The sequence below is a fragment of the Vidua macroura genome, chromosome Z (genome assembly GCF_024509145.1).
Source record: "Vidua macroura isolate BioBank_ID:100142 chromosome Z, ASM2450914v1, whole genome shotgun sequence".
NCBI lineage: Eukaryota > Metazoa > Chordata > Aves > Passeriformes > Viduidae > Vidua > Vidua macroura.
In genome coordinates, this window is record NC_071611.1 from 13,648,073 (window position 1) to 13,666,549 (window position 18,477).

Here is an 18,477-nt window from a genome sequence, read left to right on the forward strand (position 1 = left end):
AAACCAAACAGATTAGCTCAGAACAGAGATCTCACATGTGTGGGTGATGGAAGTTGCTTTTGAAGTCTCTTCATAGGATAGCGAGAGGCACCTTTTATCTTTGTAACTTAATTTTAAAAATGCAGATGTATTTCATGCTAACCGTCAGCTTGCAGCTATTACTTAAAATCTAATTTGCCAGTATCTTCAAAATAATTTGGGATTTAGGTTTGCAGCCACACCAGTTTCAAGGTCTGGGAAATGTTAAACTGTTTCTCTGTCTTTCTGTCTAATTTGTTTCAGTTGAGGTAGGCAGATGTGTTTCTTTCAAGCTGGAGCGCAATTCCTAAGAGAATATTTTCTTCTAAATTTTAGAGCTCAGGATAAAGCAGCAATTCAACTCAGTGAGTTAGAGGAAGAGATGGAACTACGGATACAGGCTGCAGAGCATAAAGTTAAAAAGGAAGTGAGTATTTTATATTTACAGTAATTTCATAATTACTGAACTCTCGGTGATCTTAAGCAGGATTGGTGGCCATGTGTGGTTTTGCTACTGATGGACTGACTCAAAACTGCTGTAGGCAGGGTCTGGATGAAAAAATGCTATACATGAGAAAAAAATGAATGATTTTAATGCTTTCCTAAAGAGGAGTATCTGCTTAGGAGTAATAAACCAAGAAAAAAAAAGTCTTTCCCTTTCGTGGGAACATACTGGCCAAGAAGAATTTCTTTCTGAGACCAATATTGGAAACAGACTGGAGAAAATTATATTTCAGCACTAAAGAATGCAATCTAGTTCTCCTAGTAAAATAATTTATGTAGAATTTAATGCTTTGATTATTTGGTCCTGCTTTGTATATCTGCCTAGAATAATGAACTTTCTTTCCTCCATTCTCCTGCAACTACATTTTAGAGACTTAAGAGAGGGTAACTGTGATAGCAGTGTGTGAGGGCCTGGCCCCCTCAAACTTAATGGGAAATTCTGTTTTTATCTGCTCAATTTCAGCTGGTGTTTCAATCCCCTTGCAGTCTATATGAAAGGGAGTAAAAATACTCTACTCTTTCCCAGGGAGAGATATATTAGAGCAACATGTGACTGCATAATTCAAAGGAACAAGACCAGCTGCCTCTTTCATTTTGAATTGTTACTACATTCATTTAAGATAAGCCAAACTTTATATGGGCATAACAGTTTGTGAAAGTATTCTAATGAGGGCATAAGAAATGCATTAATTAAAACATATACTATGGGCATCATTATTGCTTGGTTGGACGTGGTATACTGAACATATATATGTACTTGCTATGGGTTCTTTCACCAGAGTACTTGCAGAACCAGAAGCAACAAAGTGCATCTGCCAACTTGCTGATTTTAAGTAGTTCACACTAATTGATCTGTGAAGGTAAATGGTATTCTGATAGATTTACTTCAAATAGCTTTTTTTCCTATACAGGAGAAAACAGTCTTACCACACCATAAAAGCCTATTGTGTTCCTAGAAACAAAATATAATGGCATAAAAATCTTAAAGATATCACACCTGCAAGGAAAAGTGTGGTTTAACATATTTAACTAGTGGTAATGCAGCTCTTAGTAGAGATAAATTTTCATTTCCAGAGAAGCTAAGTTGTTAATGTTTAGAAAACAAACACATTTTCTCTGAAAAATTACTGTCCTCAAAAAGTGATAAATGACTGAAAAAAAACACTGAATACCCTTTTTCACTGCTTTAAAAAGATGACTGGGATGTGTGTGTTTGCTTACTCTGAGAACATCTACAGTTATGTACTGGCATTATGCAGAAGTCAATCTTCTGTGTATTATCTACATCTAGCCTGTGTTATCAATCACTGTTTTCATCTAACCTTAGGTATGAAAGATGGTCTGTTAACTTGTTTCTCACAAGGCTTTTTTCATTTTCACTCTCCTTGTAGCTCCTAGCTCCACAAACCGCACCTACTAAAACGCCCTGAGAGTAAATGTTAAGTTATTTACTTTGTGGGAATGTACTAAGCCATTAATCTTAATGTCTGTAATCAAGGCTATTGTTTGTCAGAGTGATCTCACTCATGCCACCGGGACACCTGCTTCTGCATAAGCCTATCCTGTATTTTGTTTCTTCAAGGGAAGCAAATAGTTACCCAACAATACTTATGAGTCTATGTAGTTGGCAACAGTAGGGGAATCCAACTTAAATTCATTACTTTAATTACTGTTCTAACACATGAATGTCAACGTCACCTGTGGGAAATTCTAATTCTGAATTCTAAACAAAATCCATGCCTGCCTTTTCCATGTGAAAACTCAACCTGTCCCATTGGCTCCACCTCTCACTGCTGCATTCTGACTTTTTGTGTAGTGAAACTGGAGTCCCTGGGGAGTGACTGGAGTGAGTGAAACACACCAGTCAATAGCACACCACACACACTTTTCATTGTGGTTGATGTACAAATTGGTTTGATACTCAGACTGAGTACTAATATAGGTATTGGTATTTTGACTGAGCACTTGTGCTGGTTTCAAACACAGTGAGAAAATTAACCCACTCCTGTTGTCACCTTTTACCACATCTGCTCCTTCTAGTAATAGAGGAAACTGGGTGAAATCAAACTAGAATTACAGTTTACTGGAAGACTGCAGTAATCACAGCAATATTAATAATGTAGGGTATACAAGGGAAAGAGAGCATTTGACCCGCAAAAGGGCATTCACCCCTGAACATCCCCGTGGGCAGTACTTGGTGCAGTCTCTAAACACAGGCACATACCCTGCCATGTGCCATGGTAGAGGATGGCACTGCTTCCATTGCCATCTGCTGAGACCATCCTGGTGATGTGGATGGTATTGAATTGAGCAGCGAAACCACCCCCTGGTGGTGTCTGTTCCTGGGATGGTACAATTTATCTAAAACTAGAGATGCTTGCCTTTTACTGACATGGGCCTGTATGTTCTAACACTTGCAAGAAAAAAAATTAAAAAGAAAAACAGAAGTAAAAAAGTAAGTGACATTGAGAATGTTAAGCACAGGAATCATGAATGAAAAACACTGAATGGACCCCTATCTTTGCTTTCATGCCACCATTTTATTTCTATGAGTGTTTTAGAAGTGGACTATAATTACAGAATCAGAACCTACGGATCTTAAGGAAGGGTGAGAATGGAAGGACACATTTGTCTAAGCAAAAAGTATGTGCTTTCCAAACCGATGAATGAATTTTTTGACAAGTATTTGAAACCTGTCTCAACTTCTAATGAGATTGAAAATATTGCAGGAGAAGCAAAAAGCTGAAGAAGCACTAAATGAGCTGAAGCGCCAGTATGACACTGAAGTTGGGGATCTTCAGGTGACAATAAAAAAACTTAAAAAGGTGAGTTGAAGTCTATTGAGTTTTTTAAAGTGTTTTAAGAGATTTTGACCTTATGAAATGCCTCCCTCAAGATAGATAATCATAATTGTAGGTTTCTAATTTAATTTGTATTAGTAAATGGCAACTGCAGATAACTTTTAGGTTGTGTTGTCATTCTGTGCTTTTGTATTCATGCTGTGTAATTAGTTGAAATACTTAGGAAAGAGAGCAGCAACTATTACCTAAATTCTGTAGCTTAACAATTTTCTAGATCCATCAGGTTATTAACATTGCAGTTACCTAGTCTTGTGTTTGGTCCATTAAAAAAGTCCAATATATTGCCACTAAGTATTTGTAATTTTTAGATGAAGATGGAATTGGCAACCCAGATATAGTAATTTACATATAATGCCTTTTAGTACCCAAATTTATGTGTAGTGCCTTTTAGAACTCAACTGCAATCTGATCTTGTAATTTGATACCTAGTAATAAAGTAAAATGAAATCTCAGATAGGAATGATATTTTTTAATTTGGGTTTAATTTTGACCTTGGTTTTTGCTGCAAGTTTTACTAGAATTATAACGAGCAAAGTGGATGTATTTTTTGGGTTTTGTATTTCATTGCACTTAGAAGAACATTTGTAGAAATGGAAATTTCTTACAAGAGACATGAGAGCTTCTTGCCCAAGTATTAAAAAGCTGAAGTAGTAATAATTTTTTGTAATTTTTTAGAGTTATTGTTTCTATCTTAACAGCTGTCTTCTGTGTCACTAGTTATGAATATTTTATACCTAAAGAGTGCAAAATGCATATCAATTTTCTAGAAAGCCAGTGATTTTTGAAATAATGCTGTCTGCTAGTACATTTGGAAAAACTCTTAGTTTTTAACTAAGTTTTTAACTCTTAGTTAAACCTTTTAAGGATTATTTATTGTGGTTTCCATAAGGTGTTTTTTTTTAATCAGAACAATCAAATACATTAATTGCGCATTTTTTTAATACTTCAAGCTGGAAGAGCAATCCAAGTATGTCAACCACAGGGAAGATGTAGTTGAACTGAAAAAAAGAATACATGATATGTTGCTGGTAAGAGAATATTATTATTATTATTAACATATTAATTTAGCCTCAGTTCTAGTGTCTGCAATACAGTTATTTTTTTTTTACATTTAGTAATGGTAATCTAGAAAGTAAACTTTTAAAGTAATGGGTAAGTGTATGCGGATCTTTTAAGTTGAAAAAGAGCCTGTTTAAATGTATACACATTCTATGTAGGACATGTAGAAATGGCTTGAGATGATGTGGTCCCATTTTTTTGTAACTGAATGGAAAAATAAAAGTTAAGAGGTTCTTGCATGTTAATATACTGACTTCTCTGTTGATTTAGCCTTCTTTCATTTTCTTTCTCTCTCTCTGCCAAATCTTACAGTGTTTCATTTTTATGTAACTTTGATGGTTTTTATTCTACTATTATAATATATCAGCATTTTGTGGAGGTGACTATGATAGCTAACATCTAATATCTTCCTTTTTTGAAGGAAAATCAGAGACTTAAGAAAGATCTCTTAGAAGCTCAGACAAATATAGCTTTTCTACAGAGTGAATTAGATACCTTGAAAAGCGAGTATGCAGATCAGTCTTTGAACACTGAGAGGTAAGTTACTTCTACATGATAATATTTTCACAAGGGAAAAAACAAAATCTATTTTCTGATGTAATTATTATGTATGCAGTTGGCAACTGTTATTTTCTAAATTTGCCTTAAAGGGTAGGGACATGTTTGATACCATATCATCAATGTTGTTCACTTTTTTTGTTAGGTTTCTGAAAGAGCAAGTTCTGGCTATGATGCAAACTCTCACAATCTTGCAACAATATCCATTGATCTTATTAGGACTTTATTAGGAATAAAACCACAGTACACCATCACGCATTTTTTTTTTCTTCATGGCTTGCACTCACATGAGGATCTGTATGAATATTAGGGAGAATAGTTCAGGAAGCCTTTCATGTCTGTCTTAATAATTTGTTTTTCTAAAGTGAATGAATGCTACTTCTAGTTACTCTTTTGAAGGAGCATAAAAGGCAGTTTCATTGTATGGTTATCATCAGATAATACAAATTATATTTCAAGGGAAAACGAGGCAGTCCCTATGGTTATTTTGTACAACTTTCATTTTTCATTTACATTCTTTGTTGAGTTATAATGGCAGAGATTAATGAAGTCACTTCGTGTGAAACTGCTCTCAGCATATTTCAGCATAAATGTAAACTCTGCCAAAGGCAATATGGTGAAAATGTAAGAATATCCTGTTAAGTATAAGTTCATTTAAGTTTGGTGTTTGTTTTTGTTTTTTTTTTTTTTCCCAGGGATCTAGAAATTATCCGAGAGTATACTGAAGACAGAGATAATCTGGAAAGACAAATTGAAATACTTCAGTAAGTTTTTAGAAATTCAGTTTTTAATCATCAAACTTTGTCCTGCCATATTTGGGATAAGTGTTTTTGTGTGCAAAAGATGGGGTTGAAATTTGGGAAAAAGTTCCAAGTGAAAATACTAAAATGGCCTAAATTGTCATAAAAGGTATTGTTCTCGACTGTCATAAATGTTACTGTGGTATTAGCTCTACTGTGATACTGACCCACTAACACTTCAGTTGGTTTCTTTTCATTTCTTTTCTTAGCCCCACTAACTTTCATTTCTTTCTAATAAGCTGAATGCAATTTGAGTCTATCCATGCTATCATAAAAATTATTGCCTGGCTTCTCTTTGTATTGACTTTGTTTCTCCAGTAACTCCCTTTCTTGTTGTCTGGAAAATACTGAGAGTGTGCATTATTATACAACAGGTGCACAAGAAGGGTCACAATGAATAGATTTTTTAAATATCTTTATTTAATATCTGTATCCTAAATTTATTCTTTATTTCAAGCACATTTATTATATTTGTCTTCAGAATCACCTCAGCAATATTTAAAGAGTGTCACTAGTCATTTTGTACAGAAATGGCTGGACTAGTTGTTCTATTTTGTGGGGTTTTTTTTTTTTTTTTTTTGGTCACCACTCCTACAGTACATTTTTCCCACTCAGCTGACCAGAGACCGTGCTGTACAAGTGAAAATGGGCTTCTTGGGCTGCCACTGAAGCTAAAATTCACAGTGATTTTTTTCAGATAATTTGTTTGAGTATCAGTCAATGTGTTTCTAGTTTCATGTAACTCTTTAGTGTTTAGCTAAAGAAAGAAAGGGCTTTTGTGGAAGTATTTTGAAATTTTTTTCTTTTTGAGTAGTTACATAGTTTTTTGTGTTTTCTTGAGTTCTGCTAGTTAAACTGTATTTCCTTGTTAGATCAGCTAATAGAAAGTTACATGACAGCAACGATGGTTTAAGAAGTGCACTTGAAAACAGTTTCAGCAAATACAACAGATCATTGGTATGTATTTCTGATTTTGTTATATTGTCATAGAAGGTGTAAGAATCAACACAGCACATTTAAATTGGTACCTCAGTGGGTACTCAGAAAATTGAGTTTTATTCAGTGGACTCACTGTGGGAATACTCCTATATAGTTTTGTTAGATTTTACTTACATTTAATGGAAGTTTTGTTCAAGTATAGCTGCTTTCTGAGGTGCTTTGGAATGTGTCTATTTTTTTAATATTCTGTGATATTTAATGAGGTGAATAAATCAACAGTTTCTCTTGTGCTAAAGGAAATGTGTTTGTGTTGTGTATGGGAGTGTCCTACCATTGACAACACACTTGCTCAGAAAACAGCCCTTTTTTAGTAGCAAGGTCTTAACCTAACTTGAACAGGCAAGTCACTGGGAAAATGAATAGCATGGACTACTAATAGAGACCTTAGTCAGACCCTTTTGGGCTCTCAGAACTTCATTGGAGTCTCTTGTTGTAAATGTCACCTGACATCCTTCAAACTAGACAAAAGAAAGCTTGAAAGTAAGAAAAAACCTACTCTACACTGTCATTTTGCAATCCTGTGAAACCTGTTAAAACTCTTAATACTAATGATTTGGCATCATGAGGAAACCAGATAGCTTTTTTAGAAGGATGGGGCCAGAATAATGGGCCCACAAAGACAATACTGGACTGGAAGGAGGAAAATAGGAGTCAGGTCACTGCCTGTTTCCAGTATTCCATACCAGTGAACATGAGTGCTTTTTGCTGATACAAGCTACCAGAGCTTCGCTACAGATGCAACAACGGATACCATTTCCTACTGTTATGGAAATATAAATGAGCATGTTACAGAGAAGACAGGAGAAGCTGTTTCCAGTGAATAAATGTATAGAGGCACAGCAAAATGTACAAGATACTTTGTCAAGTGCTATTAGTCGAGACCTTTCCTTCACTATCTCTCTCAAGAACTAGGAGGTAGCTCTCCTGAAACTAGCTCAGATAGTGACAGTTCTCCTTTTTTTTTTTAGTAGTCAGCATGCCATGGTCTAAATAGCACGTTTCAAAGCTTTGTATTCCAGAGTCTTGAGGTGTAGTCAATGAAATCATCCTCTTGGAAATTTTGTTGTCTTCTGTGGTTGAACATGTCTAGTAAGTTCAATCTAAAGGCAGTGGTGAAGCCTAAATACTACAGTTAATAAGCCTTCTGACCCTCAGTCATATATAAAGTGTGAGGTTTAACTAAATGTAAGTAGCTAAATATATATATATATATATATATATATATATAAAAAATATAAAGAAACATACATTAAATACATCCAGCTTTTTTCTCAACATTTATCATTGTATCTGTTGCAGCGGTTAGCAAATACCTCACCAGGAAGTACCATTTCTAGAAGCAGTCCTAAATTTAATGGTGAACATTCTCCTTTAAACCCACGGTATGACAGGTAAGCCAGGCTTGCTTTTGTTAATTTGAGAATTGCTCCTTCTTTTCTCTCCGACTTCCTTGTTTTCGCCCAGCTCCTCTTTCCCAGGGCGCTGGCCAGGCGCTTCCGGGAGCAGCCGGAGAGCAGCAATAAACACCTTTGTGGGTTTGTCTGATACGGACAGAGCTGTTTAGAGAGCGCGAGCAAGACCGGGATAAAGAGACTCAAGAGATTGAACACTTGTGCAGTCCAAAGTAGGTTGTATTTGCTCGAACGCCGCATGTACAAGTGACAATGGTCAGGGGTTGAGTTACAGGTTATATAGGGGAAAATAAGAGATAAGGTGAAACCAATAGAACAATGCCCAGTGTGAATACATTATAGGTAAAATCCAATGGAATAGCTTCAGGGGGAAGGATGAATACACGTAAAAATACAGAATAGAAACTCCAGCTTTAGGTTTAGGAAACAGAAACTCCCATCTCAAATTCACAAAGCCCTTTTGCTCCATTTGCGTAGCTGCACATTGCAACATCTCCCTCTTTTTTGTTTAATAAAATGAACGGAGCTTTGGGGGAAGGAGAAACTGCATCTATCAAACTGCAGTGTTGTTTTGTTTTCCATCCTCCCACCATTCTCCTCCCGTGGTGGCAGCAGCAACTACAACAGGTGCGGAGGCTGCAAACTTGGAGGAAGCAATGCTAAAAATAAGTTGTCTAGATGCAATTAGATGGTCAGAGGTATTTATTTTTGTACTTACTGGATACAGATCATTGTTCAGAACTTCCTCATCATTTCAGAGACTCAGTGAAGACAGTGGGTATTGGAGGCAACCCCAAGTGCTGTCAGTCATGTTTATGCTTTCACACTTGTTTTTTTTAAACCGTTAGATCCATCAGCAAAAATGTGTGTCCTTACTCAATTGATAGATTGTCTTCTTTTTCTTTCAGTGGTATTCCAAACCATAGAGGGATCTCTAATAGAGGTCTTAGTAGTCTGCCAGAAAGAAAAATATCTTGGATAGGAATTAAATTGACTTCTTCACACTTACAATATCCCCATTCATTCAGTAGTATCATTCTTTTTCTGTTGTCTCCATGTGAGATGTGTTTGCTGGTTGTCAAGTTTTGGTTGTCAGAAGCGCTTTCCTGTTTCTGAATGCACATAAACCCAATTCCTTAATGTTGGACCCTCTGCAGATTTTTAGAGGCATCCACTCTAAGTTGCAGATTACATTCAGTAATTTTCTGAGGGATTAACTAAAACCTCTCTGGAGGCTTAGTTATGTTGTTCTTTATGAATATTTATTAGTACATGGCACATGGTGCAATCCTTGCATTTCCACAAAAGTGAGAAATACAAGCCACTTTAGAAGAAAGTTTATATGGTAGGAATAAAGCTTAAGCTTAACATGTGTGACTTGATAGTATCAAAAGAGATATGAATGTCCCAAAACCTGTTTGTTTTCAGTACTTTGTCTCCTGACATCAGATGAGCATTAAGAGGTATTGGTTTGTATACTAACAAGTTTTAAACAATTTGTTCTAAAATGTATGATTTTTTTTTTTTGTCTGTAAGATTCATCTGGGTCTAACTTGCTTTAAGCATATATGAAATTCCCACCATTGAATTTGTAGTTCAGTATAGTTGAAAATACCCTACTAAAGAGTTTTATTTCAGGGAATGCCTGACAAGCTTAACTTTGTTATAGCATGCACTCTTCCTCAGTAATTCAGTGATTTGATATAGGCTAGTAGGTGCTTGAATACAAAGACCATGTATGTCTTGATATCCTACAGCAAAGATCACATGCATTCATGTGATTATTCATTAGCCTTAAGGGGTGTAAATTAGATGATTCTGAATGTTACTGCATAGGACGATGATGCCACTGTCACCCCCATTTGGCCAGGTGCAGAGAGGAATTCAACTCAGTAACAACTTCATAATTTCATGATTTTACCAGTGTATTCTCCTGTGTTGTGCCATCACACGGGAACCCCTCTGGTTGCAAGCTGTTATTACAGGATTGATGCTGACCTTGTCTGATTTAGCAAGTCAGTGCATCACATCCATTCCCAACAGGGCTAAGCCAGACTCTCTCTTCTCTGCTATGACTTGGAGACCTTTAATGCCTGTCCCTGTCTTGCTGAAGGAGCATGATAATGATTGTGGCCATTGTAACCTTTTTTATAAGATTGTGTTTTTTTTAGGATTCACTCTATTAACCTTCCTTTTTCTGTGGTTTTATTTGCATCAATAAAACCTTTTTTTTTCTGTAAGACATACTGTCATTGCAGCATTCATTAAAATATTTTTATATATTACAGTATCCAGAATGAAAAAAAAGGACTTTTTTAAAGGAAAGTTAAGGGAAAACAGAGGAATTCTGCGTAAAAGTTTAGGTTTTGCATAGTCTATCAAACTGTAAGAAAATTATTCAGTGACTTCTTCCACCATTACTCCTGAACTTGACTACTCCATCTTCTATATTTATAGCTGTTTCTTATTGGCATGTGTGCCTCTGTGAGCAAGTGCATTAATTTAAATGAGATACAGTATGTCAAGGTCATTTTATGTCTTAGAGTAGGCCAAAATTTGCTAAAACATTGTATGTATTTTCCTTTTTCTCATGTCTTCATAGTACATCACTTTCTGAATGTTTTTTTTAGATAGGCTTTTTAAAATTAACAGATCGTCATAATTACTGAAACTTGGAAAGTCATCATCAGTAACATAAATTAAAAAATTTGACCTGAGCATCCCAAGACATATGATTGAGAAAGAAATTCTTTATAAAGGCAAGATAGGGATTGACATATGTCTTAAACTTAACATTAGCATTTCTAAGAATTGACTACTCCAGAACGGCTCAGATTTTGTTGGGAAGAGCAATTATTTATTATTGGGATTTATTATATGGAATAATTTATTTTTCCCCTCCAACATTTTTTTTTATTAGGTTGTCTCATTCGTCTTGTGTCGATGAAGATTATGATTCTTTAGCTCTTTGTGATCCGATGCAAAGGATAAACTGTGAAGTTGACAGCTTACCTGAGAGCTGTTTTGACAGCGGTTTGTCTACCCTGAGAGACTCAAATGAGTATGATTCAGAAGTGGAATATAGGCATCAAAGGATTTTTCAAAGGTCACAATGTATGCAAGAAGGCTTTGGTGGTGATGCTTCTGATACAGATGTAAGTGCCAGATTTACTTCTTCTCTGAGAAAAGACTCTGATTGGAGACAAAATTAGCTCTCTGTTTTTAAAATAAAATGGATCTTTGCCCACAGGCCAGTTAAAAGTAAATATTTGGGTCATACATATTTAAATTAATTAGTGAACTTTTTTTGAGAATATATAAGTAGTTCTCTTTTTGTTTTTACATTTTTTGATACATTTTTGAGGTAATAACTTCATTTTTGAAGTTTATGTGATTTTTGAAGGTTGCTAAACTGTATGTAGAAAAGAGCTCATTATCTAATGATAAAAAAGAAATATAGAAATAAAAGAGATTTCTATTCCCTTCCTTTTACTATGCTGTGGCAGTGGAGAAAAAAGCATGTATGAGATAGAATCCTGTCAGTGCACACATTGACTCACAGGCTAAAGTCTTGGAAAATTAAAAAAAAAATCTAAGAAGGTGTTACTGTGTCTGTTTTATTGTTAGTAACATTTGAAAGAGTTTCTGAGGACTGCATAGTAAAAATAATATCAAGCACAGTAGAATATGGGGGTTTTTTAAGGTATATTGTTTGCTGTGTGTTTAGTAGACATTAATCTCTGTGGAGACTTGGCTATGAATAATGTTGATTACAGGTGTGCTCTACTTAATTTAGCTGAGTAGTAATAGCATAGAGAGTAATGGCTTTGGGGAAATTCTTAATGTTTGCAATATAAGCTTTGACATAAAGTATTGTCTCAATTGTTTATTGTGACAATGTTTTAAGCTGAAATTTTCATATAGAAATTAGTTTACTCTTTTAGAGTACTCAAAGAATGGATGCCAAACAACAAAAATGTTCAAAAACAAAATATAGATTATACTAAAGTGCAGAAATGAATGAGAACAGAATTATCACAGTGTTTGATTAGAATTGCACAGCTGTGTCTGGTCATTTATCTCTGTTTAATCCAAACTGTTAAAATGTTTTAATCAGTCTTAGCTGTGCCTTTCCAGAAAAACATGCTTTTCTCACCAGAGAACTAACTCATATTTTCAGGTTCCAGAGATCAGAGATGAAGAAGCGTACAGTCCTGCTAACAGCACTGCAGTTTTAGACTGGAAGCCCTCACAACCAGTTAGTCGAAGCAGCTCAGTTGCTTCAATGAGAAAACACATATCTGCTCTCACTCCTCAGGTAAAAAGTTCTTCAGGGGAAAAATGGAAAAGAGTGATACAAAGGGGTGGGGTTTTTTATGAGTTGTTACAGAGGGATTATTTTTATTTTCAGTCAGATGCAACTGAATGGACTCCAAAATACCCCAGTACAGAGAAGGCTTACAAGATTGTTCTTGCTGGAGATGCAGCAGTGGGAAAATCCAGTTTTCTTATGAGACTTTGCAAGAATGAATTTCAAGGCAATACCAGTGCAACTCTGGGTATAGTTGGTGTTCTTAAAATACTGAAATTAATTTCATTGTTATTTTGTAGCAAAGAGGATGAAAACCTTTTGCCTTTGTGATTGCTTGTTAGGGATATACACAGTTTCTCATGCAGGCGGTGAGACCTAATTGAGTACTAAAGCTTAGTAATAACAGCTGTTTGTAGTGGATAACAGGGTACTGCTCTAATCTAGTTTTTCTTTATGAAGTCTCTTTCTGAACAACACAAAGCACCAGAAGAGGAATGTCAGTGTAAGGAACTTCCAGTGTGTGTATGAGCTTTTCTGCATTTTTCATTGCTTTCTTGTTTTCTCAACAGTTCCCTCTTTCCTTAGTATTTCATACTATCCTTTGATGTCTTTCCTACTATTTTTGTTGCAATTTCTTCAAAGTATTATTGAAACTTTGGTTTAAATACAGCTAGAAGGATTTCTGGCTTCTTCTGTATATATATAAACTTAAATCTTAAGGATTCCAGAGACTGAATATTGTCTTCCAATCAAATCATACTTATATGTTTGTTTTATTGCCTTGTCAGGATTTTTGTTCTTTTTCTTTTTCTTCCTTGGTATTTGAAGTCAAGTTTTTTATAAAACATTTTCACTTCTTTGATAAAACTGTTTAGCAAAATAAAGCAGCGAGAGATCTTGCTTGTTGTTCAAAATGCAATTTGTATTAATTCTTCTGCGAAAAGGAAAATAGATTCAGGGGATTAAAGCAGTTCAGAAGCATGCAAGGATGACTGACTGAAATCTGATAACCTATTAAAAGAGATGAATTTTGGATAAACTGTTGTATATAGCCCCTACCTTTTAATTTTTTGTGGTTTCTTTAAGATTATTGATGGGGTTTTTTTAGACTATATGCATAATTCTTTTCAGGTGTGGATTTTCAAATGAAAAGACTAATTGTTGACGGAGAACCTACAGTGTTACAGCTGTGGGACACAGCTGGGCAGGAGAGGTTAGTGATCCTCTGCACTTACCTTATTTGAATTCTTTTGTTTGGAAAATTCATTTACCTTTTTTCATCTAGCTGAAAAAAAACATTAATTGTGTGGTCTGTATGTAAATATCTGTAAACAGATGCAATTTTTCTCTGCTGAGGCCTCAAGATAGGTGGAATGTTTATATGTTAGTTTCAGTGATGCTTGAGGTAATCTTTTCTCGCCATAGAGAGAAATAGTTGAGGTTCACCGCAGGATTAATTAATTAAATCTACTTGTCCCTCCTTGGCAATACTAAACTATGGAGTAGATGCATATGTTTTCTTCTGTTTTTATTCTTTAGCTTTCTTTGTTCTTATACACATGTATTTTTAAGTAGGCTTTTTCTTAGAGATTCCATTCCCTTCCTGCCCATCTCCTGTTCTTTCCTTGAAAATCATGGTCCTGATTCTATTGTATTTAGTACATAGAAACTTCTTTCCAAAGACTTTGGAATTTTGCCAAAAATATCTTTGAATATTGCTGAATTTATATTCAGGATTCTTCAAAATATTGTGTAAAGTTTCCTCAAAATCCTATGACATCTTTACTTGAGAGACATTACTTCTTTAGCGACAGCTTTTAGGGCTTATTAAGAGGTTAATGTAGTGCCGTGGAAGTCAGTTTGATATGTTCATTGACTAAGATTTGTGTTGGGCTGTATGTAGGTAGGGATCCAATCAGTTTCCTCTCATGTAATAAATTTGTGAAGAATATTTTAATATCCACTGTAAATACTTAGTTACTGTACTTGGTTGAGTAGATTGTATAAAGTTCATGACAAAGATGGCTGTAATTGATAATGAAGTCTTCAAATAATTTCACTGAATTTCCTTCCTTTTCAAAGGAAGTAAAGTGAGTTAATCAGTTTAGGAAGTTATGTGTAGGTGGATCGTAAAATCATAGAACCATTAAGGTTGGAAAAGACCTAATATCTTAATGTATTAAACTGAACTATTATTTGATAATGTGGCCTTACGCAAATCTCTTCTTTTTTTCTGAAAGATTTCGAAGTATTGCTAAATCATACTTCAGAAGAGCAGATGGTGTCTTACTACTATATGATGTAACATGTGAAAAAAGCTTTATTAATGTGAGAGAATGGGTGGATATGATTGAGGTAAGACCCTTACATATGCCAGAACTTAGAAGCTATGTTTCACTGCATTATTATTTTTTTTTTATTTATAAAATTATATTAGATGTAAATTGTAATTATCCAAACTGGAGGCTGTCATAGAAAAAAAAGCTACATGGAAGTCCTAAATGTATCCTGACATACTCAGTTAGGATTCATTCTGCTACATCTTTTTGTGTTAAAGGATGTTGTGCAATGACACTCTTCCCATTCACTTCCTTTTAAAATGAATGTGGCAGCACATTTCAGATACCTTCTTGTGGATAGCTTGAATATTCCTTGGAGTCTTTGCATTTAAACCAATATATTAGATTCTGTAAATTAGCTATAGATCTAGTGAAATTTTCAGTATTTCTTTCTACTTATACTTGTTGTTTTTTTATTTGAATATTTGCATTTAGTGCAAGGGGTTTTTTTCTTGTGCTGGGGATGCTCAGTTGGAGGGAAAGTGGCAAGCAAAATACTTAGTTCATCTTCTTTGAAAACATTTTCTTTTAGTGGTGGTATAGGAATTGGTTACTTTTCCCTTAGTAATTTTGTCATACAACATTTAGATGCAGTAACCAATTCCATAAGATTAACTTAACACATTAAATTTCTTTTTGGGAAACAAGGCTTATGGGAATGGAAACACATCTTTGCAGGCTGACAGTTAAGCTGACTGCTTGCATTTTGAGTGGTTTATAGAAAGTTCTCAGCATAGCTTTCATAGTTGTCAGTTTTTTTCTACTAGTGTGCAAGACTTCGTGGAAAGAAAATTGATATTACATGATTATGTTAGCCACTTCTTTGTATTATGAGTGTTCTAGCAATAAGGAAATAAAATTCTCCTCACAGGATGCGACTCACGAGAATATTCCAATTATGATGGTGGGAAACAAGGCAGATCTTCGTCAAGATGTTACAGAACAAGGGCAAAAGTGTGTGCCTATAAACTATGGAGAAAAGCTGGCTATGGTAAAGTCCAAGTGTACCTCATTAGTATAAAATGGTCTTAGGAATGTTTTCTGGGTTAAATGTTTCTGGTTCACATCTTGGTGTCTGCTGAGCTGAACTTCATTATTGGCTCGTAAAAAGGTGGATGGCTGGAAGACTGAGGTCTTGTGCTGCTGAATAGAAGTTGCCAGTTCAAATATAAAGCACACTATTGACTGATTTGTGTCTGTCCATATTTTGTGTGGAGTATTTTCATCTTCAAGAGACTCGCTTGTATGCCTGCCACATGTGCAGAAAGAAAAAAAGAATTCTCTGCTATAAATAGAAGTGTGAACAAGTTATTTTTGCATGTATTTATATGGGTGAAAGAGATGCACAAATCCTGTATTTTGTAGAATAATAGGAAGTATCTTAAGGGTCTTGAGTGGCAAGTGCTTGCACTCAGTGATTGATTATACTGGGGCAGATACCATGTCTGTTCCTTATGGAATGATGTTCTTTTGGTTAACCTACAATAACCAGATTCTGTAATTACAGTACCTAACAAGTTAGATTAAGTAACCTGTCCTGGCCACTCTCTTCCTATTTTGCAGTCATGTGGACAAGAAGATTGAGTTTGAGCATTAAGCTTATAATATGGCTTTTATTCAGTTTATTAATTCAGAATATACTGATTATAAACCAGAAAGAATTAAAAAACAATTACTGTTTTATTTCACAGTACTAAAGAGAATATGTTGGACAATGAAGAGCGCTAGAAGAAATCCTGTTCATTTAAATGTACTGTCACTCTTTGTGTTATTCAGGAAACAATTTGTAATTAAATGTACCCACTCACATGGGAACTGTCTCAGATCAGTTAGCTTAACATTTTATTTTTACTCACAGACTTACAATGCACTATTCTGTGAAACAAGTGCTAAAGATGGATCTAATATTGTAGAAGCAGTTCTTCATCTTGCTCGGTAAGTAACTGTTTCTATTTTCACCTAAACACATCTAAGTATATTTTATAAAAAGGAGATTGTATGTGAATGCACATAGAAAGATACACATATAGTTTTAAAATTATACCAGTACTAAAAAAATTTTGAAAATAATACTCTGTTAGATCATTATAGATAAATGCAAGATGGGATGTATTCTCAGTTTAATGAAGTAACATTTTTGCTTGAAAATGTTACAAAGCTATCTCAATAATTAATATTTAAACCAGGACTCAGTTACAGAGACCACAGTTTTAAGACCTATTTGCTGAATGAATTGTAATTTTAATGGTACATGGATTCATTGTCTTGACATGTCCATAATTTATTTTGAAATGTAATAATTCTATGTGTAATTATTTTTTGTTTCTTTTACACATATTATTAAGTATTCAGTTTTATTACTGAACATTCTGATTACATATATTTTCTTTGATTTCTCTAAATTATTTACAAGATAGATATTCTGTTTAGGTACATTTAGCAGCCTGGTATTTCTATGATAGTGTGTGAGCCAAATATTACAATTCTACTACCTTTTCAAACCATTTTTGGTTAAAAGCATAATTTTGAAAGGCTAATGGTCTGTAACCCATAATCAATCATATGTGCACAGCTTTTAAGTCTGCATTTCTAAAAAACATCCAACAACAAGCATTTTTTCTATGAGATTAAATTTATATCTGAAACTGAAGTTGTTTGGTTTAATCTTAGAGTTATGAATATACTATTTTTCTATGGTAAAATACAGAAGAAAATAAGAAAAACTTCTCACAAGAAAATGGAAGATAAATCAGAACATGGGGGAGTTACTAGATATTAAAAAAAATATATTTTTATCACAATGAATTGCATAGAAATGTCAATATGATTACCAAATTGGAAACTTGAGAGACATGTTGATTCTGTACTAATTTAAATTGTATTAGCCATACAATAGATGGTGATGAACTCTGCAACGTATAATGCGGAAAAATAGAAAAGTGAACATGAATAAAAATGTGTTAATTTAGCACAGTTTTTATTTTTGTTTTTGTTTGTTACAGCGAGGTGCGAAAAAGAAGTGATAATCAAGATGATACAAGATCAGTAACCAGCCTGGCTGGGACACCTGTCAAAAAGTCTGCACTCACAAAAAACTGTTGTAATGTTTAAATGACAGATAATTTTCCTTAACTGAACAACTTGTATATTTAAAAAAACTGAAGCCAACAACCAAATCAAAATATTTCAGTAGTGTTTCCTTTTTATTATGGATTTATACATTTTTATATTTAGAAGCGACACATAATGTTCAAAATCCAGACTCTTATTTTCTACTCATTCAAATTTGTGAAATTGCTTCACCCCATAGACTCTTTTTTCACTTTTAAAAAGTAATATTCTTCAGTGCAATGAACTCAGAATCAATGCTACAGTAGTCACTGCATACAATATTGTAATATATATTATTGTTTCTACCTGCATGTTTCCTTATGGCATTCGTATTTCTTATGTACAAAACTTAGTAATATCCAATATCAGTCAAAGATAAAGAAAAAAATAACAGCTTCAGTTAATTTAATCTCTTTTTGATCATGTCTGCTTATCTAGTTTTTGACAGCCTTAAGTATATGTTGATTAAACATTTCTTAAGAAAACTCCAAACAAATTAAGGGT

At 34.4% G+C, this 18,477-nt stretch overlaps 1 protein-coding gene across 2 annotated transcripts in view; it reads left to right on the forward strand.

The window, feature by feature from the left end:
* Positions 1 to 18,177, forward strand: part of RASEF (RAS and EF-hand domain containing) — a 36,128-nt gene extending 17,951 nt beyond the window's left edge. The window contains exons 3-17 of one of the 2 annotated variants that reach the window (XM_054003472.1): positions 355 to 445; positions 3,252 to 3,347; positions 4,334 to 4,411; positions 4,864 to 4,979; positions 5,696 to 5,764; positions 6,673 to 6,757; positions 8,099 to 8,190; positions 11,132 to 11,366; positions 12,392 to 12,529; positions 12,623 to 12,770; positions 13,655 to 13,736; positions 14,764 to 14,878; positions 15,734 to 15,853; positions 16,721 to 16,797; positions 17,865 to 18,177. In XM_054003472.1, the coding sequence (XP_053859447.1) occupies positions 355 to 445; positions 3,252 to 3,347; positions 4,334 to 4,411; positions 4,864 to 4,979; positions 5,696 to 5,764; positions 6,673 to 6,757; positions 8,099 to 8,190; positions 11,132 to 11,366; positions 12,392 to 12,529; positions 12,623 to 12,770; positions 13,655 to 13,736; positions 14,764 to 14,878; positions 15,734 to 15,853; positions 16,721 to 16,797; positions 17,865 to 17,973 (1,651 nt within the window). In that variant the 3' untranslated portion in view covers positions 17,974 to 18,177. Of the gene's footprint in view, positions 1 to 354; positions 446 to 3,251; positions 3,348 to 4,333; positions 4,412 to 4,863; positions 4,980 to 5,695; positions 5,765 to 6,672; positions 6,758 to 8,098; positions 8,191 to 11,131; positions 11,367 to 12,391; positions 12,530 to 12,622; positions 12,771 to 13,654; positions 13,737 to 14,763; positions 14,879 to 15,733; positions 15,854 to 16,553; positions 16,637 to 16,720; positions 16,798 to 17,864 lie in introns of those variants that run through there. The other variant, XM_054003473.1, reaches the window with a different exon arrangement.
* Positions 18,178 to 18,477: the final 300 nt, after the last annotated feature.